The sequence below is a fragment of the Carex rostrata genome, chromosome 4 (genome assembly GCF_964058835.1).
Source record: "Carex rostrata chromosome 4, lpCarRost1.2, whole genome shotgun sequence".
In the NCBI taxonomy this organism is placed as follows: domain Eukaryota; kingdom Viridiplantae; phylum Streptophyta; class Magnoliopsida; order Poales; family Cyperaceae; genus Carex; species Carex rostrata.
Window position 1 is genome coordinate 14,247,018 of NC_135921.1, and position 21,502 is coordinate 14,268,519.

Consider the following 21,502-nt stretch of genomic DNA (forward strand, 5'->3'; position numbering starts at 1 on the left):
ACAAGTAAAACTCTCCTTCATAACCAGAATATATTTCTTTGTCACCATTGCCACTGTCAAGGTGTTCTTCATCACTGGTACTGTACAAGCTATGGTAACTCTCCTCACTATGACAATAATCAGATCCTTCTTCGTAGCTTACAACATCCCCACCTTCTTTATCATTCTGAGTACCACAAAAAACATTCCCTGTAGTTACATAAATCACTTCTTTCTCCTCTACATACATTTGAAGCATCATATGGTAACCAGTATCATCCTTTAGTTGAACAAATGACTGAGAATGTGAGTTCTTGTCAACAAAGCACAATGAGGGTATGATATTCTCTTCTCTTCTCAGTGATATATTCTGTTGATTTCTTCCATCAGTTCACAAAATTTATAGTTTATCGGATCCAGATAAAGTGTCCTTTGTCTACCAAGGCAATATTTTTGCTTGGTCCCTTTATTGATAGTTTTAAAGTATCCATCATACTTCACTTTTAGCTTGTAACCTCCAGGAGATTCATCCATGCTGTATGAGAATTTGATAATAAAAATAAGTGACTAATCAAAATCAAATACCAACAGAATTGAAGAAAGGATTCATTGAACTTAGCAATTTGCAGATTACCACAAGTACATCAATTTGTTTGTATCATTTTACTAGTAAATGAGATAATGAAAGGAACAATACAAAATCTTCTAGGGATGATACCTTAAATAAGCATCAACAGGTCGCTTCCCCTTTCTTCTAGGCTCTAATTTCTTAGGGTTAGCGTGTGTTTCATGCAAAGCGTTCTTGATTTCATTGCTTGTCGAATGATTACCTCCATCTGGTCTTGCAAGAGAGGCATTCGTCGTGTGAGAGATAATTTCAGGTGGAGGATTAATCACATACGAGGCGAAAGGATCAATGTCATCTATTTCCATGATAAAAATCTCATATACACTGTTGTAATATAGAAAAAATTTGAAGTTAAAATTAACTAGGCTAGATTAAAAACATGGTAGAAATGCTCCAGTTGTTTTTCATCATTTGTTAAATAATCCCTACTTTGTTTAAAATTAAAAGTTATCACTGGCTCTTCTCTCTTAAAAATAATAATAGTGTATGAATGAATGACAACAGAACTTTGAAGAGAATCTAATTTATCGAAGATACTGATTAATCAGGAAATAGAATGCATGAAAATGCACTTTCATGATTTCTGCTTATAACCGTGGGTAGATATCTTTTTTCCATCATCAATTTCTGACAATTCAGTACAAAATTAATTAAAAAAGTTACAAAATTGGTCAAATTAGTATTTGTCCGTAGACCTAGATAACACTAACCAACGAAACAAAATTGGTCAAATTTAAAGCAAAACCAAACTGTAATCAAAATTGGTATCAAATACTAGATAGTTCATTGCAAAATCTGAAATTGATGATAGAGACAATATCGATCATTGCAACCCAAGTAACGAAAATGAGACAAAAGATGATTCAAATGCTATCAGCGTAAAAGAGACCCAATTTTAGTGGGAATGAAAACAAAAGTAACAAAAAACCTTACCGATGTGCAAGCGTATGAAGAAAAGAGAGAACGGAGGCGTATGAAGCAAGAGAGAACAAAGTAGCGAGAGAAAAAAAATAAGAAGGAAAAAAAATAGAAACGCAGGAAAAGACAGGCTTATGAAGCAAGAGAGAACGAAGCAGCGGGAGAAAAAATAAGAAGGAAAGAAAAATTAGAAATGCGGGAAAAGACCGATCGACTTCTTGAAGGATATTTTTGTCTTTTATTATTTTAACCAAAGATTTAACCATGGTTAATATTAAAGTTATTATGTAATGGGCAAAAAGGAAAGAGTTTGAAGAGTTTAGAGGTAAATTAGATATATTCAAGTGTTGAGGGGTAAAAAGGAAATCAAACAAGTTTTGAAGGGTAAATAGAAAATTAACCCTTAAAATTATTATTACGTCAATATTTACGATTTATTTATAGCTGTCAACTGCAGAGAGAAAAAAAAAGATTAGAATGTCAAAAGAATCTCATAAATATCAATTAAAGATCATGACTTTAGATTGTTTGATTTATCAAGATCATCAGTATAGCAGAAGGATTATGTTTTAAAATCACAATAAAAAAAACCGCTCTGGTACATTCTACTCAAATATAAAATCTCTATAAATTTTGTTGAGATAATTAGTTTGGATACGGTAAGACCACTATCCGATCCGTATCCGACCGTTTACACCCTATTGCAGAAGCATCATAAAATCTCCCCACATCAGTCAAAAGGATACCCATGGCATCCATATATTTACAAGAAAGAGAAGGATATATATATTCTCTCAAGTTGAAATGCTATTATAATTGTCATAAAATAATTCTACAGGTGCGTGTGACACTACATCTTTCTCAGGTTGTCCAGCCGTGACTGTAGGTCGGCGTCAATTCCACTATCTGCACCTGATGCGCCTTCGGGTTGAGCAACCTTGCTTGCGGCTGCTGGTGTGCTGACAGCTGAGGTGGGGGCCTTGACGAGCTCAGAGTTGATGTCAATGCCAATCTCGTCAAGGACCTGGCTGACGAGCTCCTCAGTCTCCTCCTCCTCCTCGTCACCCTCGAGGGCGTCGTCAATAGCATCACCCATCATCTCACTCGTCATCTCCATGCGCTCGTTCTGCCTCTCAAACTCCATCATTATGCGCTGCAGTGCTGGCAGGTTCATCTGTCGGTTCATCTGCGACATCGCCTTTGTCACCCCCTTCATCGCCTCCCCCATCGCTTGCGTTGATTTCAGTGTCTATTAAATTATATGTAAAAGAATTTCATTTCCTTCTTTCAATAAAAAAAAATCAAGCTAAAAGATAGAAGGTGGTGCATGGTGGTGTGTGTGTACCTGCATTCTCAGAGACACTCCTTGGAGCTGTGACTTGAGTGCATAGAACTTTGTGATTTGATGTCTTGTGCGAATCAAGTCCTTTGCCATTACCTTAACTGCCCCCTACAAGGCCATAAATCAACGGAGAAATTTACAAGATTAAGCCAACTTGCAAGATAGATAGTTTACCTTTTGCATGAGGTACCAATTTTAGTTTGGTTAGTTTAATTTTGTTAAAGACTTTGTTAGCCGAAAGTAGGGTTTAGTTGAATTTCTAAACATGTCAGCAAAAACTAAATTAAAAAAAAAAAAAAAAAAAAACACAGAAATTTAAAAAAAAAAAAATTGTGAATAAGCCAGATGGCTTGTTATATATCAGGGAAAGCCTGAACAGTACAACTACAGTAAAAAAATAAAAAATTAAGCTGATTTGATTAACTCAGAAGGAAGAAAGGCTTGCTAGGTCTATTTCCTAACGAGTAATTTGGTGAAAATGTTGTATCTAATGTTAGAATATGAACTAATAACTCTATCCTTACATCCTAAATAAATCAACAAATAATAAGCCGCCACATAGTTTGATTTGGAGGTTCTGAAACAAGCACGGTTAAAATACTCTAGTAAATTGGTTTTGTACAAGGTGTTTAAAATGGTCTTTTACCAACGGCTGAAACCAAACATGCCAAAATGTAAAGGAACTGCAAAAGTAGAGATAGGTTAGGTACCCAAACAACATGGAATATTTTTTTACAAACCATCCTAAAAAATAAAAAATAAATCGGAAACCAGGTTTGCCTACCTTTTTTACAAAAACCATCAATACTGAAATCATTTTCAGTACCCACTTTTGATTCCGAAATTCAATTTCAGTATCCAACCTCTCTACCCGGTTCTCCTCTATTCCTCTTTGCCTTGAATTTCGGTATGAGGCTTTGAATTATGTCTCACACTCTCTCTCTCCAGACTTTAATTAAATAAACTTGGATTTTTTTTTAAAAAAGACTTCAATGCAATACCCAAATTCAAGGCAATTGGAAACTTTAGTTAAAAAAAGACTTCAATGCAATGTCAAACTTTGTTTTCGGTATGGAAAATTCAAACCAAAAATGAATTTCAGTATTGGCTTGGAAGAGTTGGAACGGATTGTATTGTGTGGCCATTTGTGCAAAGTTGTATACCGAAAATCATTTTCCATGATTTTCAGTATGAAAATTGGATACCGAATTTCATTTTCGGAATTGATGATTTTTGTAAAAAGTAAGCAATCAATCCGGTTTCCGATTTTTTTATTTTTTTATGACGGTTTATAAAAAAATTCAACAGCATGGGTCATATACAGACTGATATGCGCACTAAAATCAGAGACTAATCAAGATAGCAATGACCAATTAGAAAAGATTCCAAACTCTTAAGGAAATAAAATACCATTTGGCCTTGTTTAGCAGTTTTCTTGATCTCTGTTATAAGCTTTTTCTCTTGGGTTTGTAGTCCTGACCTCTCCCTTTCTAGTTCCCTAATGGACCTGTCTAACATCCTCTTATTCTCTCTTAGTAACTCTGCAGTGCAGCCAAGAAACAGAAAATGTGCTAAGTTTGTTACAAATCAAACCAAAAATAAAAAAAGCAAAGAAAAAAGAAAAAAAAAAGCTGCTGATATGGCTCAATAATGATGTTTGAAAACTCATCCTTAAATCTGTTGTTAAAACCTGATATTTGGTTTAATCACCTACACCAATTGTCTTTTATATATATATTAACATCAGTGCATGTCAGCATAAATGAACATTACATACCAGGACTTGCAAATTTGTAATAACTAAGGCATGAATAAAGATATCCAGTTTTCCAAAATACCAAAACGAATTGATTCATTAACCTAAATAGAACAGGTAGTTAAATAATCTCACAATAAATATTAAATAAGAATCAATAGATCAATCAACAGTAGGAAGGATAATATGTGACATTTAGCATTATTTTATTTAATAAAACTTACACTATCCAGCAGCCTACAAACAAATTCACAATAGTACATAGAATACAGCAGTAAACATCACCTCTCATAAAATTTGACACTGTTCAGGAGTCAATCTACATACTTACAATTGATGAATTTACAATAACTGTTATCTTACGTACTTGATAAACAATTCAGATTTGCATTAATAAAAAGGGAAAAGGAAAGAAAAATGCTCATTGAAGCATGCCAGTTGAGGTAATACCAATTTACTTCTGAAACCAATCAGATGCTAGTTGAGTAATCAATGACACATTAACACCGACTGAAGTAGGACAAAGTTATACCATACTACAATTAATGTAATCAAACAACCAATCCGATCACACAAGGAAGCATCTTGAAGCCTAACAACTCAATTAAGTTCCAAGAGTTGCTTTTCGTATTTTCTTTGAAGATCAATTTGTATGGTCTTATATATTCTTTAAAGGAGACTCATTCTGCTTATAAAAACCAGCGCGATGAATTACAGTATCCAGTATAAAAATAAAATGTAAAGAGGAAAGGGATCGAAACAATCAATCGGACTAGTAATTGAAAGAGATGGGTAAATTAAAGCATTACCAGCAGGGGTTTTCTTCTTGCCGAAGAGAAAACTCATCTTGAAATCTTTTCGAAACCTTTAAATTTGCAAAAATTTAAGAGATTGAATGGAGGAATCAATCGGATTCAAGCTCTCTGCTCTCCTTCTATTGTCTATCTGCTTTCCGTTCTTTTTCTTTGCCCCTTTCCTTTCCCCAAAAATTAAATCTGATCAGAACTAAATTTTGACAAGAGTTTCAATATAAGAGAATTCAATAGAGTTAAATTTCAATTGAATTTTTATAATCAAAATGGATAAATACATCACAAGAATTCATTCACAAGTAATAAATAAGTTCCCTCAATTTTCTCCTTATTTACTTCAGATGCCACAAAACTCTAATTTAGGGTTTCCTTCGGAGTGATGGAGAAGACAATAGAACAAAAATTGATATTACATTTCGACAATAACAGTAAAAAGTAGTAGATAACATACTTGATAGGAGGTAATTGAAACCAGTCGTCGCACTTTTTCAGCCTATCTTTCAACTCGTAACTAAAGCGAAGAAGATGAGGGTTAAGTTGACTTTTCACCAGCGCCAAATCAATTCTCGTCAAATACCTACGCTCCGCACGCGATTTCGTTGGACGATTTCAACGCTCCAAATCGCGACAAATCTTCTCTTCTCTCGTTTGCTTCTTCGTTCCGATCAGCCGAAGCTACGTCAATTCTCTTTCTGATTCGCGTTTTCCACTCCAGAGGAGCTTTCCGATATGGCAGGAAGAAGCAGCTTGGCTTGGGTTGAGATTCTGTGTAACTATTACCTCTGTGCCGCTTCCTGTGCCTGTGCGCCTTCTCTTCTCTTCTCTTCTCTTCTCTTTTCTATTCTTAATACGGGCTACGAACTGAATTCGAATTCTCTGAGATATCTCAAACTTTTGCGTTACTTCATGGAAAATATCAACCGTTTAAATGCGTTGTGCACGAATCTCAAAGCACAAATAATACTGACCCCTACATCACCCCCGAATAGGCACTAGACACGTCGGTCATGCAAAAGTTGAGATATCTCAGAGGATACGCACTCCTAGGAACTACGGACTGGATATGTGTATTCCCAAGTAACCTCCAAAGTTTTTTATTTGTAGTCCAAAATTTGGTGGGTTAACCTGCTAAAAAAAAATAATTAACCTGGATTAGATCCAGGTTCGGACACAATATTCCTGGAGCTCGACTAGGGCTGGCAAAAAAATTTGATGTTCGTGATTTGATTCGGGTTTGATTCGAGTTTAATTCGATTCGAATTGAAACGAACCAAATCAGGTTCGGTTCGAAATTAATTCAAACCAAACCCAAACCTAGCCTGGTTCGATCGAAATGGGTTTGATCATTTTTATGGTTCGAATCTCATAATAACATCGGCCGTCTATTTACCTGATGAAATTAAAATCCAAGATAAAGAGTCATAATTTAACTTAGCCGACACTCGCTCGCTCTCAAATCTCAATAACCTAGTTCTCTCTCCACCTCTCCCTAACTCACTCTCCCTCTAGCTCTAAAATCTAGCTGACGCTCTCGGCGACTGGCTGTCTCTCCGGCTGTCACTCCTCTCTCCGGCCTAGATGACTGTCTCTCCTCTCTCTTCGGTCGTCTCTCATAGTTCATATCAGGAAAGCCGTCTCTGATGTATTTTTTCATGAACAATTTTTCAACTTAAAAACACTCATTTAGTTTATACCGGTAAAAGGAAGCCATGTGAATTGTCCCGCGAGAAAAAATTAATGTATAAACTACCGGTATAACTAGGACTGCTAAAAAATAATTTAGTTCGTGATTCGATTCGGGTTCGATTCGAAAAATGTGTAGTTCGAAATGGGTTCAGTTTGAAATTAATTCAAACCAAACTCAAACCTAAGGTAAGTTCGGTTCGGTTCTGTTCGTTGCCACCCCTAAGCTCGACAGTGGATTCCTATTTCAACTACACTTGGTAATTTTCATCACAGATCGAATAAAATAATTTTTGTCAGTATTTTATGTTTCATTAAAAAATAAATTTCATTAAAATAATTTGGAGAAAATAATAAAAGAATAGTAAAAATGTTTATTATTTTTGTTCTATTTACAAGAATTAGTAATCCTTTGCATGAAATTAGACGAAAATTACAAGAATTGCAATAATATTACCTGAATTTGTCTTTTTAATTTCATGCTAAAGATTACTAATTCTAGTAAATGGGAAAAAAAAATAGACGTTTTTACTAAAGTCTTATAATTTTCGCCAAATCATTTTTGCTTGCTTTTACTTGTAAAAAGAAAAACAAAAAAAATAGAAGAAACATGTTAGCCTAGTGGGATTCACTATAAGGCATGCACTTCAAATTCATATCACATAAGTAAAATAATACCTTTTTTTTTTTCTGATCTGGACTGTTGATCATAATTCACACGAATATTAAAAGAGTTTCGTGCATTCAGATGGTCTGAATCTAAACAAAAATACCATGGACTCATGGACTCCGATTTTTTATTAATAAAAAATAAAAATTATCGCGAAAGGGGATCGTTTTGGTGGAAAATCAAAATCTAGGAAAAACGAGATGGTTTATCCCGTCCAGCTACAGTGTCTGAACGGGATAAATCATCCCGTCCCATTAATCTTGACCCTAATTAGTGATTTAACTTAAAAAATATATATCTTAGACATAATAGATTATCCCGTCCAGTACCGTAGCATTTTTTTAATATATTTTTTAATTCTCTTGAATGAAACCAAATCCAAAACAAAAAATGCTACAGTGCTAGATGGGATAATCTATCCCGTCCAAGATATTTTTTTCTTTTGCTTAGCGAGATTAGCAGAGCACTAATCTGAATGGGGTGGTTTATCTCGTCTGGACATTGAAGCTGGACGAATTCACATCCCCTCAGGTTACCTGACTGACTACAATTAAATCGGATGGTCCAAAATTAGAATTGTTAACTTGGCACGAATCTCAAAGCACAAATAATATTGCCTCCTCCATCATCCTGAACAGGCACCGGCTAATATAAAATCTAGGCCGTCCGTTTCAATTTTTTGAGTCAAGTACCTGGGAGGATACAGATCCGCAGCTCGACCATCTCATTTTTCCTATATTTCAATTTTTCAGTCAAACGATACTATTTCCCGATATTATTTTATTTTATTTTCGATTAATAAAAAAAATCGGCTCATGCACTTTTCTTGGTCTCCTTCCCTTCGCCTATTTCTCTCTCTCTCTCTCTCGTAACAAACCACTACCGTCTTCACCTCTCAAGTTGTAAGCTCGATCGTATTTTTATTTTTCCATTATTGTCTCTTCATTTTTTTACCGAATTTTCGTACTTGCTTAAAACCCTTGCGACATTACTGCAGCAATTTCAGTCCGATTCATGCATCTTTAATTTATTTGTTCAAAGTTCAAACTCATCCATCCAATCAAGAATATCAAGATTCTACCAACACTTTAGGAAAAATAAACTGTTGTCTATTACAAACCAAAAAACAGGTGTGGTACTTAACACACCTTAACCTAATGCTCAAAAGTAAAAGCTAAAGAATCCAACAGTAAGTCTGGCAAACATAACAAATTAAGTACCATATTACAACCAAAAGGTTACGGAAACTAATTAAAATAAGTGATATAGCTTAATTAGACAGCAGTGCTAGGAGCATCATCATCATCATCATCATCTTCAAAGCCAACTGGGGATCGATTATCTCTATTGCTTGTCTCTTAACCATATCTGATCAAACCTTACCAATAATTTAAATTATAAATATATAGAGCACTTACTAATCCAACAAGCCTTTTTTTTTAAAAAAAAATTTGTCTAAAAGTACAATAAATATAAAAAAAATTGTAATTACTATACAAATAATATGAACATCTACATTTCTGCAATTACAAAAAATATATTTCTCTATCAGTATTAAAATTATCATTTCTTACTGTGTCGACAAAATCAAAATTTCAAAAACGGAAGCATTCTTAAATTGATGTGATTAAATTTCTGATGTGATAAATAAATTCAATTTAATGTCATTCAAATAACAAAAATGCTATAAGAGCATCTACATCCCTAAAACTCAAAATAATTTCTAAATAACTGTTAACTACTTTTTAGAAATTATGGTCTTTAAAGTTTCTAACTCTCACATTCCTGAAACTCATTTTAGAGTTTCCATTAAACCACGTCAGCAACAAATTAAAAAGGAGAAACAATTTGAGCCAATCATTTAACCAACATAGAGTTTATAAACAGTTTCTTAATAAGAAACTTTCCTGCATAGTTTCTAAATAAGAAACTCTCCCACATCCCTGAAACTGGATTAGAAACTGCCACGTCAGATTAGAAACTCTAATAGTTTCAGGGATGTAGATGCTCTAACAGTGTTAAATTTATTGAATATATCATGACACGTATAGCAATTAATTGATATAATTATTCACATTAAACCGTCTCATTTTTTAATCAATGTTTTTGTGAATATTATTTCAATTTGCGTAATACTCGGTAAAATAAAGGCTCTGTACATCATAGAGAATAATGATCCGTTTATTTATTTTTTTAATTGTTTTTTTCATGTGGTTCGGCTGTTAGCCTAATTTTTTTGTTTTGGTTAATTAGCGAGCTGGACGTGTTAAGAATTTTGGATTACCAGGACGTTATGACTATAACGACCGCGGAACGATATAAACCATAATGATTTTTCTATATTTCAAAATTTCACGAATTCGTTTTCTATTATCAATAATTTTTAACTTTTTTCTATTAATAAAAAAATCGGCGTTTTAGTTTCTCCAATAACCAAGATTTTTTAATTAGCATCTCAATAATTCGAAATTAAACAACCACCACCTATATCTCCAAATTTCAATTCCTATCAGCCAGGCACCTCCAAAATGTGTACCAAATTAATTTTATTTTTTGGTGCGCACTTTCAAGAATCGCACCAAATTTTGTTTTATTTTAGTTATGTTTTGTCCTATTCTATTCTGCGTATAATTTGTAGTATAAAATGTTGATCAGACTATGTGTATAAATTGTAGTAATTTGTGCACCAACTTAGTACAAAACGTTGCTCATATTGTGTGTATAATCTGTTGTAGTATTTTTTAGTTCAAATTTAGTACAGATGTTTATTTGTTAAGCAAGTGTGTTTTATCTTCTACAATTTTACCATCAAATTTGATGTGTACATATAATTCTAAATATCACAGAACAAAATAGAATAAAACAGAAAAAATATTTAATCCAAAAGTTTCAAACACAACAGTATAGAACTAAAAAAAAAAAAAAATTGGTGTGCTTCCTGAGAATGCACAATAAAAATAAAAACACAAAAAATAATAATTTGATGCGCATCTCCAGCTGGTGCACCGAAAAATTTGATGCGTGAGTAGTAAGATTTGAAATTTGAAGTTTTGAGTGGTTTTTGTTTAATTTTAAATTATTGAGGTGCTAATTAAAAAAATTTCGACTCCAAAAAGCGCGCTGCTTTGAGAATTCTGGCGCGAAACGACACAGCCTCTCTTAATTCAGTTCGCCACGAAAACCCTAGGGGCTAGGAAGCTCTAGCAATGGCGGAGACGGTGCGCCTACAGATTGAAGAAATTAAGACCATGACCGATCGATCCCATGCGTACAGTCTCTTGCTCCATCTCCAGAGCCAATCCGCTAATGACGTGTCAGCTATGGAATCGCTCGCACTTTTCTCTCCTCCCCTCCTTGCTTCACTCCTCCGTGACTCTAACAGCCCTAATGAAGAGATGTAAGTACTTTCCTCTTCACCTGCACCTAAATTATTAATGGATTTATTTCTTTAAAACTTTCAATTTTTTAAGCAGTGCTGTGTTGGCTGTGAAGTGCCTTGGCTTCAATTTGTATCATCCTTCACTTGTTGCTACTCTCTCAGGTACCGAATCTTGTTTTATTTCGCACATATTTCTGATACTGTTGAATTTTCAGCCTAGTTAGTTATAATGATTGAATTTTTGTAGAAGAGGGGGCTCAGTCAGTGCTGGATTCTCTTGTGAATTTGGTTTTAGCTACTCGGATGAAGGTTAAGTAGCTTAATTGGAGTACAACTGTAATCTTCTTTTCTCTAATTTAACTGGAATTCTATCATTTATTGATGCAGTCTATTTTGTAGGCAATTTGCAACTTAGGAGTGTGGTGTCTATCAGTTCAGCAATTAAGTGCATCAGTTTTAAAACCAAGAGCACAATCTCTGATTCATGCGATTGCATATGCACTAGACAATCCATTCGGTTCTTTATCTGTAACACTTGAGGCAACACAGGTTATATGCTTAGCTAAATGTTGTCACACATGATCTTTGTGCAGAATATAAGAAAATAACATTATTGATTTTGAAAGTATTAATGCAGGCTGTGATAAAGCTGGCCAGTCAAATTCCCATTTGCACCAAAGACATGTCAGATATGTGGGCCCCGCCGATATACAAAAGGCTTCTAAGCACTGACAAGACCGAATGTGACATGGCAGACAGATCCCTCGTGAAGCTTTCTTCAGTTATTTCGCCTCCTTATATTACTCTTTCCAAGGTAACATTCATTTTTGCAAAGTTTGCTCTTGTTAGTTCCTGTGTTATAGTTTTACCAAAGTAACCTTGTTGTAGGAGGCGGCATCAGATCTCAACCAAAACTTGGTTGTGTGCATGAGGGACATGATTCATGATAACCAAAAGAAGGTTCAGGCAATAAAAGCATGGGGGTGGTTTATATATCTGCTCATTGTAGATGCTTCTAAAAACACTAGTTTAATCAACAAGATGCTGAAAATTCCGGAAAGTACATTTACTGATTCTGATCCACAAGTCCAGATCGCTACCATGGTAAGCTATTTATGTAAATTTTTCTCTCTTTTGAGGGGTTATTTGGTCAAAATAAAAGGTTTTTTTTATTTTGAGTAAGCTTCATTTGAATCAATCAACACAGTAAATTTTCTCTCTTTGCCTAAAGCAGCCCAGTTGAACTTCAATCAAGCCAGCTTGAGCATTAATTCTGAAATTATGGCTGGTTGTTTGAATTTTGCAATTTGCCCTATTGCTCCCTAGGTTCAATCGAGCCTCGTATTCTCCATTGTTTGACCAAAAGTATTTACTGTTAACTGCAATTCCACAGGTATCATGGAGACATTTGATTGATGCTCTTCAGCCTCAGATAACAAACTTTACAAACAACTTAATCCCCGAAACCATGCTTCATTCTTTCCTGAAAAAAATTAAGCTCGTTTTGGTCCCCTTAAAAGGCATCATGTCAAAGAAATGCAACTTAGCGGTTCAGTCTTGCTGTCTACGGACATGGCTCCACCTTATACATAAGCTGTGTCCTTTGCTGAACAGACCTTTAATTTTGGAGATTGCATTTGGATCCTTTTTAGAAGTCATTTTCTCTATTGGGCCTGACATGCCTCTATGGGCCTCTTCTGTAGACCTCTTTCATGGGTTTGTTCTGTCAAAGATCGAAAAAAGAGAGTCAAATATTGATGGTTGTATTATAAATTGGGTGCCTTGGGAAGTTAATGTCTTGGATTTTCATCTAAAGATGATTGGTTTAATTTTTAGTGTACAAAATCCAAAGAGTAAAGAGGCTGGCTTAAAAGTTTTCAGAACACTATTGCAGGGTATTCAAATTGAATTAAAAAGATCAGGCAGTTGTGTTGGGAGTATATTTAAGTTCCTCAGAGAGGTATCTGAATCTAAACGGTGCGATGATATATCATGGCTATGTCTAGAATTTGTCAGTTGCCTAAAGGCCAACCCAAATGATAGTTCAGAAATTCAATTTCTTGAAGGTCTTTGTGAATTTTTGTTAGGAGATATTGATGGTAACAATGTATATTTTACTGAAAAGCTCTCTTGTTTTGGTGAAATAACTACTATGATTATGGACAATGCTACAGTCTTTGAGCATAGTAAAGGGCTGTTCAGTATCAAAAATATCCTGAGGCTAGTAAGCAGGTATAACATTACATACATATAAAGTTTCATAAACTTATAATTTAAAAAATTTAAACACAAAGATGCTCTTTTTTTTTTTACTTCAATTTCTTATTTTGTAAGGTTCTTGAGATTGTCAGTTGCAGCTATGAATTCAAACCCACAACCCGAGCTAGGAATCATAAACAGGTACTTCATGTCATTATTGGTTTAATGTAACTTTGCTCTCTGTTCATGTTGGCATAAATATGCTATGGCTCATTTTTTAATCTCAGGGTTATTGCATGGCTTGCTAACCTAATTGGCGAGATTTCCTCGATGCAGGACATCATCCTTCTATTTGAGGTTTGTAACACGAATGGTTTTTTTTTTTTTGTTTAGATGAGAAACAAAATGAGACTGGCTTTTGGCAGTGTTCTTTTTGTTGAATTAAGAAATAATTATACTTTCTGTGCTTAGGTGATTGCTGATCCATTGACCCAATTGATGTCATCTTGTTCTATCCCGGATCATGAGGTGCATTATGCTTTCATTCAACAGTTAAAATATTTTTGGTCACGGATTTTAGACTGCCTGAACAGAAGCCAATCACCAATTTTCACCAACTCTTCCTTTCTCAAAAGCTATTCTTCTTTATTTGAAAAGGCCCTTGAACACCCGCATTCTCCCATCTCAAAGGCAACTGCTGAGTTTTTGAAATCAAACAAATCAAGGTCGGACAAGTTTTCCGAAGATGACACATTTGAAAAGTTTGATTTTTACTCAGAAAGGATTGGGGTGTCCGAGATGAATGAAAATAGGTTTGTGAATGTTTCTACGGGACTAAAAAGAAAGAAGCTCAAAATTACCAAGTATGTGGCAAAAGCCGAAGGCCATGATACATGCAAGAATTATGGACACCTTGTTGGTTCTTGCTCTAAGATACGAGTTGTTTTAGATAATGGAAAGGAGGGGAGAGAAATGAGAAGGCCAGAGCTAATATTGGAAATGCTTAAAAGGAAAAGATAGATGTTTTTAGTCATCATTTTTCACTACCTTTTTAGTTAAAATGTAATTACATGATTAAAAGGTTGCTTGTGCTACTTGTGTGAAACAAAAGGTGGTACTTAATGATGTCTTTTTCCCGAGTTATTGAGGGGAGTTTGTAGTCCAGTGTGTATGAAAAAAGAAAAAAGAGAACAAGATGAAGAATTCTTTACGCCAGGGGGCACTGATGTAGTTGTGTAAATATTAATTGTTTTTTTTTTTTTTCCATCAGATTATACTAAGACACTGATAACCTAGAAATCTATGCACACACTAATATGCATTTTCCTTTTAGCAACTGCATAACCATCAGTAGCCAAAAACAAGAATCAACTTTCAAAAATTGCATTGAAATTGGAATGGGGTTGAGTGGAAAAGCGAAGGGAAAAGGTGGGTTGATGGATGGAGGTGGAAGACGGAGAGAAATGGGGGAGAATTCGGACAATTGCATGTTTCCTGACAGACGATTCAGTAGGGTCATGGTTGTGGTCCGTGTGGAATGTGGATTAACATTTTTCCTATGGTTCCGTAGCCGTATGACCGTATCCAATATATATCGTATTACCGTAAACGATATTTATATCATATCGCTCGATACTCTTTATAGTTTTGAAAATTGTCATATCGTATTATATCTGATACAAATACGTATTCATGTAACATAAAATAAGATAGAGTAAGGAGTGAATTAATTTAGAAAAAAACTATTTTATTTTTTTATGTGTGAATTAACTTATTTCATATTTAATCCGCTTATAGGTATAATTTTCTAACATTTTATTTCAACAAATAGATTAATTTAAATCAAGATTTAAGTTATAAATATGAGAAATAAAATAGAGTAATCAACTTAATTTTCTTAAATTTAAATAACAATCAAACATAGCTAGAAAATTCGAATTCTGATTTCAATGGATGAATACAGTTGCGAGTCTGATTCAAAATTTTGCGGGCTCCCACCCTCTCTGTATATTGGTCCAAACGATATAAGCATCGAGCTGTTGTATGCCCAAATTTACGTTGTCTGCTTAAATGGAACAAGTTCTACGAGATTGGTATTTTTCCGTTATTGCTTAAATGTCTCCTCCTCAGCACTCACATGAGCTCATTTTTTAGTTTACATTTGACCACCACCAGATATTAATTTATCATCTCTATAGTCAATGTCAATGTTAATTTTAGTTACATCGCCTCTTTCTTTGCGTTTATTTCTTTTCCTTTCTAACAACACTGAATCATAAAATTTAGAAGAATCTCTACCTGAGCTTTCTTAAAATAAAGTACATCACTTTCATAAAGGAAAAACTACAAATATGAACTCCGTTATTACTCCAAGAAAAGCAAACATCCGATCCAAAATAAAAGGCACACATAATATGAACTATATACCAAATCACACAAAATCTGGCACTGGTATTTCCCTGTTATTGTACATTGCCACACAAAAGTTTCAGCCCAAGACACTTGCTAATTTGAATCCAGCATTTGCATCAAAAAAGCAACAAACCAAGCTCCACAAATGCAGAAACTGCCTTCTTGAAGCATAATAACAAATAAAACAAATATGCAGATCACTCGGTTGAAAAAGGCCATGTTCAACCATGAACGATCATACAGTAGTGTACATTACACTTGCATGACTGGGGCAACCATTTACCTAAATGCAAGATGGGAGTGTGAATCCATGGCACACAAATACAAGCACGATGTAAATTATTACCAAGAGAAGGAATATCAGCGCAACCCTGTAAAGCAAGAAGGTTGCCCATGTTAGTCCATAAATCACATTCAAACAGATGTGAGATGTTATTAAATATTAAATTACAAAACCATAAAGAGGCTCTGACCAGTATGACTTGGCACATTTCAGGTGATCCAAAATTGCAAGTTACAACCATATATAATTGAATTTTATCAGGTTCTGGTCAAGTTCCCTATATACTTCACAATCAGATTCAAAAATATCTGATGGATATGAATGACAAATTGTACTCTAAATTTATAATTTCTAGATCAGTATAACATCTTCAGTAGAACCCAACCTTCACAAGACTGCTAGGGTTTCATTTTCTATTAAGGTCGTGTCAATGTGCAGTTAGTTATACAAACCAGACAACGCCAAGATGTCATGTTCATATTTTGTATGGATCAAGAAAAGAGGACCTACGTTAGCTTAACATTTCTCCACCAAACAGTGTTTCTGAACCGACGAGCTTGTCTTTTGAAGCGCATCGTGGTTCCTTGCATGTTTGCTGTTTTGTCTGCCAGCACCTCCAGCCTCTCTCCTCTATCCAAGACTTTGTCAATATTCTCAATCATCACATTGCGTACCTACAATTTCAAATAGAATTACAATCAAGTTAAAAAAATATGAACTCTTAAAGACACATTGTAGATTTACATGTAATAAATAATTACCTGACTCATTTCACCTTTGATACGGTTCATTCTATCGGCATTGGGGTCATTAGAGAAGTAGTCCATCTGCTGGCTTAAAACCCTAGAAAATTCATCATTCATCCCATAAGCAAGTGCTGTGTGGCATGCACGACCATACGTCTTCACAAATCTGCTATGAATTTCTTCTAGAAAAGCAAAAGGAATACGTCCTGCAAATAGAAATTACAACATTAGCTCTAATGTCAAGTATATTCAGGTCACTAAGTCCTATGTTTGCAGCAAATTGACATTAGATCCTATGATACTAGGTTGCTAGAAAACCTTACAAGCCAACTGATACTGCATGCTTGAGGTACTACAATACAGTTATCACTTTGCACAGGTTAATTGAAAAATCATGACTCAAACAATACAAGTATGTGGTATTGCTTGTTATTTAAGGGCCGCACACAGTGTTCTATAAGCCTGCATTACTCCAGTTGCGGATAATCACGTCAATTAACCTTCTTGTGAAACAAAATCGCATTTATTGATCATAATCAGCCTTTCAAATTTAATGTTTCTACTAGCTAATATGTATCAGATGATGCATTGGATAGGTCAATGCTCAGTAAGCGAGGATTAAATATTTATTCAAAGTGGTTTAAGTCTGGTCAGCTTAACTCTGCTATTAGAAGCACATATTCCATAAAAACAGAACATGGAATACTATTTTGACAAATCCATTCATTGAAAGCAACAACAAAGCAAGTAGAAATCATTTCAACCATAACTTCATGAGGAAACTAAACAAGGCACTCAAATGCGTAATTTAGCCTTATGGAAGAATTACATTTATATTTTTCTGTTGATCTCTCTCAGATATCGGAAATAGGTTCATCTGTCCAGAATTTCTTCTGATTTGTAAATTCGAAACAGTACTGATATTTTAGCAACTTATAAATAATTCTCTTGATTTTTCATGACATCGGCCTCAGTTCTAAATCCGACTATGTAAACTTGCCTGGATTACCACAGGAAAATATCCGCATATTAAAACAATTCGACAATTCTCGCTCTTATAATAACACAAAATTGATCCAAATTGACCTACGCAAGTATACAATACGGAAAAGATAACAACATTGATAGCGAAATCGTACTTCCAGCAGTATCGTCAGCCATGCATAGAACGGTGATCCCATCGGTGCGCTTGGCGTGAAAGACATAGCGATCCTGGGAGTAAGAGAGGTGGCTGTCTCCGTCGCTGGAGGCCTGGCTAGCGATCTTTTCTAGAACCTTCCTGGCTATGATGCCAGTGTTCCCCTGCGTTGAGTTGTACTCCGCCAGCACCACCGTGCCCCTCGCCACCACAGAGTAAAGTATCGGCATCTCTCTCTCTCTCTCTCTCTCGATTTGATTTGATCTCCGATTGATTTGATTAGTTTCGGATGGAGGAGAGAGAAAAGGGAGAATTGATGTCAGCGACTCAGCGCAGCTTTCATTTCTTGTTGCCAGCAGACATGGTGGTTTTATTTCCTGCACGCGGTGTGTTTTTTGTCTTTTTGATCTACAGTATGACAAGTGGGGTCCATCGAGAACAAGTAATTGCTGTTTTCGTTATTGTTCTGGTTGTGCTTGATTTAGTGCAGGCATTCAATTAATTTGATAATTATGATAATCATACAAATAATTATTCAACTTTAAATATGCGACTAAAATTATACAAAGTATTCTGGACAGGAAGTATCAAGTATTCAAGTATGACTCGTCTATTTATATCTTAGTAAATATTTTTAACATCCTCTGAATTGATTATTTTTTTTGTATTAATTTCTAAACGTAAATAACTAGATGACAATAGAAATAAAAATAATAAAACCAAGAAAACACTTAATTAATCTCAGTAATGCAAATTAGGTCCCAATGAGGCCTTATTAGGGATGAATTTTTTTTCTCAAAAAAAAAAATAGATAAACTTTAGTAGAGATCGAATGATGGAAGGAGATATCTGCACTAATATTAATGAAATCCGTGCGGTATAGGCGTGAATCAGATTAATTTGAATTCTAATCGTACAGTCTGAAAATTAACTCAAACAGTACGTTAATACAAAGAATGCAGATTAGGTAGAATGAGCACACAGTTGAATCAAAATAATTTTGGTGTCTATTTAAAATATAGGACGTTCGTTTTAAGATTTCATACTGGTTAAAAAAAGATGCATATCTCATCCCTCAACAAATATGATGGAATTTGATCAAGTAATTAAAATTTTCTAATAGTTCAAATTTAAAGTATAACCAATTATGGTGTTTCTCCTGATCAGAGAAGCGATGATAAAGTGGTAATTTTGCTCTTCAATAAGATGTTATTAAAAGAATTAAGTGAATTTTTATTTGGAATGTTCTAACTAAGTTCGGAAAAAAAAAATATGGAAAGATTTAAGGTTTGATGGAATGTGAATAATCTTTAATTATAAAATTTTAGAAATCTTAATGGACATATAACCAATTCACCTTTGTATAGCCCTTGGTGTTATCAGCTATGGTCTTATGGGCATAGTGACAAATTAATTATCTGAATTCAAATCAGCGAGTTAAAAGTTCGCGATTTGTAAATAATTCGGATATCATTCGGAATGATTCAAAATTATCCTGATCAAAGATCTTAAAACCACAAATGAGCAAAAAAAAATAAAAGAACCCAAAAAAGAAATTTCGAAAAAAAAGTTCATGAATAGTTCGTAAAATTTATAAATTATTCGCGAATAGTATCGCCATCACACACAAAAAAAAAAACAATTATTCACAAATCTTGTGACTATACTTATGGGTATACTTTTGTTAGCTGGACAAGTTCTAACTTGTGAAAAAAAATAAGAGTTTGGTATTAAGATTTCCTTGATTCTACGCCTAAATTTGTCAATGCGCACAAAATCTGGCTTGGTCCATCGGGTTTCTAATCACCTTTTACACGGCAACGTTGCAGTCTTGCAGTAATGAAGAACCCGGTCTATAATGTTTTTAGGCCACAAAGTGTTGAGAAATTTAGATATATACCCCCATCATAACTTCATTATTTAAATATTTATCCATCAGATTCATTCATTTTATTTATATCCCCATTTTGTAGTTAAATCAATTTAAAACACTAATTAAAATTGATAAAAAAAAAAAATGACATTTTTATCCTTGCCCCTTCTTTCCCTTCGTCAATCACCAGTCCTCTCATTTCTCAGCATTAAGGTGGTGAACAATTTAGTCGTTTGAATGGAGAAAGGACACTCTCTTAACCCCTCTTCTCTCTCTCTCTTTTTGAAAAATTGACAGCAGCTGCCAACAAATAGATTAAATAAACAAGTATAAAAATTACAGCTGCAACCTCCTACCGTTGTTTACCAGTAGCAATACTGGTAAGAACAATACAGCTAAGTCAAATAAACACAAGTCCCTCAGGCTCATCTACGTGTGTGGTACCAAGTCACCACTGTTACAGCAGCTCAGAACCTAACTTGCCTCACTCAATAAAACAGATAAAAAAACAGAAGAAAAACATAAAGGGAAATACAACATAGCAAGATAAATATAACTATCTAATACATCATGTCTCCGCATAGACCTGTTAACCTCAATCCGGATCTGGCAGCAAGTTTGTCCCCATCATTCTTCTCATACCAGCCTTACAATATCGTACCACAACTTAAAGAGTCTTCCACAACTCTGTCAGTCAGCACATGTGAAGGTACCGTTCTTCTCGAGAAAACTGTTTCATTTCTTCGCTTGCAAATGTGCCAGCAAACACACAAAAAAGTTGCTTTCCATATTTCATAGCAATTTTTACCTCTGGACCTAGTCTGGCTGAGTGAGTTGAGCCAGATTTCTTCAATTGAGGCTGCTGGTTGCATGATTCTGAAACCAATCCTGACAGCCACCTCACACCATACTTCAACAGCAACCGGGCATAGAAAAATGAGGTGCAATGCGGATTCAGAAGGACAATTCTCTCTCTCTCTCTCTCTCTCTCTCCATCTAGTTTTTGTTATTCTGATTTTGAGTTTACTAATGTACACGGCTTAACTTTTTAGTCGAAATAGACTAGTTTGAATGAAATACCTATGAAGCCTTTTGCTGATTCTTATTATAGACAGCAGATTAATTAGTTGATGAAACATAACTTGACGTATTATTTGACATATGATTAAGTTCGAAATTGGTTCTAATTACCATGTTTTATTGCATTTTATTTATCATTTCATTTAATTTTAGTTAATGTTAGTCAAGACACAAGATACTGCGCAAGTTGTTAATTATTGCAGAATTGGAGCATGAAACAGCGCGATTTACATGTGCACAAAAGATCAAGAATATCAAGCCAAATGAAGAAACAAATGGATCTATAATATCTTGGCTATCACTGCCAATTAATGTATTTCATTTGGCTGCCGCATCAAATCTTACCAATTAAATATATTTGGCTGGCGCATATTTTTTTACCAATTCAATTGCCAATTAAAGCATGAAATAGAGCCAATTATTTGATTCAGTAGAATAAAGGTTAATTTGATTGGCTAGTGCATCACGTGAGCATTTATTTTCTTACCAAAGTTCATTTAGGAAAAATCAAGGATATATACTCGCCTCTGGACAGAAATGGGGGATCTTGATTTGAGCAATTTTTATTTTTCGTTACTTGGAATTTTGGGGATTTCGGCTAGAA

General features: G+C 34.6%; 3 protein-coding genes across 6 annotated transcripts; 1 reads left to right on the forward strand and 2 right to left on the reverse strand.

Moving 5' to 3' along the window:
* Positions 1–2,087: 2,087 nt before the first annotated feature.
* LOC144553550 (vacuolar protein sorting-associated protein 2 homolog 1-like) lies at positions 2,088–6,217 on the reverse strand. Of its 3 annotated transcripts, none has more exons than XM_078301767.1 (5): positions 5,887–6,217; positions 5,433–5,594; positions 4,278–4,408; positions 2,871–2,975; positions 2,088–2,774 (listed from the first exon to the last, which is right to left on the reverse strand). In XM_078301767.1, the coding sequence occupies exons 2-5, from the start codon at positions 5,467–5,469 to the stop codon at positions 2,376–2,378; spliced, it is 672 nt and encodes a 223-aa protein (XP_078157893.1). In that variant the 5' UTR covers positions 5,470–5,594; positions 5,887–6,217; the 3' UTR covers positions 2,088–2,375. The 3 variants fall into 3 exon arrangements, with proteins under 3 accessions (XP_078157893.1, XP_078157890.1, XP_078157892.1); XM_078301764.1 differs by having other exon boundaries at positions 5,433–5,599; XM_078301766.1 differs by having other exon boundaries at positions 5,433–5,628.
* A 4,672-nt stretch (positions 6,218–10,889) lies between these two features.
* On the forward strand, positions 10,890–14,509 carry LOC144553551 (uncharacterized). Of its 2 annotated transcripts, XM_078301769.1 has the most exons (11): positions 10,890–11,185; positions 11,262–11,329; positions 11,415–11,476; positions 11,567–11,716; positions 11,805–11,981; positions 12,056–12,271; positions 12,561–13,399; positions 13,502–13,567; positions 13,654–13,723; positions 13,838–13,894; positions 14,024–14,509. In XM_078301769.1, exons 1-11 carry the CDS (start codon positions 10,995–10,997, stop codon positions 14,384–14,386), a joined length of 2,259 nt encoding a protein of 752 aa, XP_078157895.1. In that variant the 5' UTR covers positions 10,890–10,994; the 3' UTR covers positions 14,387–14,509. The 2 variants fall into 2 exon arrangements, with proteins under 2 accessions (XP_078157895.1, XP_078157894.1); XM_078301768.1 differs by having other exon boundaries at positions 13,838–14,509.
* Positions 14,510–15,776: 1,267 nt separating this feature from the next.
* LOC144553552 (vesicle-associated membrane protein 711-like) lies at positions 15,777–18,352 on the reverse strand. The gene is made up of 4 exons (XM_078301770.1): positions 17,947–18,352; positions 16,823–17,013; positions 16,572–16,735; positions 15,777–16,149 (listed from the first exon to the last, which is right to left on the reverse strand). Exons 1-4 carry the CDS (start codon positions 18,173–18,175, stop codon positions 16,062–16,064), a joined length of 672 nt encoding a protein of 223 aa, XP_078157896.1. The 5' UTR covers positions 18,176–18,352; the 3' UTR covers positions 15,777–16,061.
* Positions 18,353–21,502: the final 3,150 nt, after the last annotated feature.

Coding starts and splice junctions, on each gene's coding strand:
- LOC144553550 (XM_078301767.1), bottom strand. CDS start 5,469: ATGAGTTTTCTCTTCGGCAAGAAGAAAACCCCTGCTG. Junction 4,409..5,432: donor CAAGAAGAAAACCCCTGCTG/GTAATGCTTTAA, acceptor GCTGCACTGCAG/AGTTACTAAGAGAGAATAAG. Junction 2,775..2,870: donor GAGTGTCTCTGAGAATGCAG/GTACACACACAC, acceptor ATAATTTAATAG/ACACTGAAATCAACGCAAGC.
- LOC144553551 (XM_078301768.1), top strand. CDS start 10,995: ATGGCGGAGACGGTGCGCCTACAGATTGAAGAAATTAAGACCATGACC. Junction 11,477..11,566: donor TTTTAGCTACTCGGATGAAG/GTTAAGTAGCTT, acceptor TCTATTTTGTAG/GCAATTTGCAACTTAGGAGT. Junction 11,717..11,804: donor TAACACTTGAGGCAACACAG/GTTATATGCTTA, acceptor GTATTAATGCAG/GCTGTGATAAAGCTGGCCAG.
- LOC144553552 (XM_078301770.1), bottom strand. CDS start 18,175: ATGCCGATACTTTACTCTGTGGTGGCGAGGGGCACGGTGGTGCTGGCG. Junction 17,014..17,946: donor GGCTGACGATACTGCTGGAA/GTACGATTTCGC, acceptor TTCTATTTGCAG/GACGTATTCCTTTTGCTTTT. Junction 16,736..16,822: donor TCAAAGGTGAAATGAGTCAG/GTAATTATTTAT, acceptor TTGAAATTGTAG/GTACGCAATGTGATGATTGA.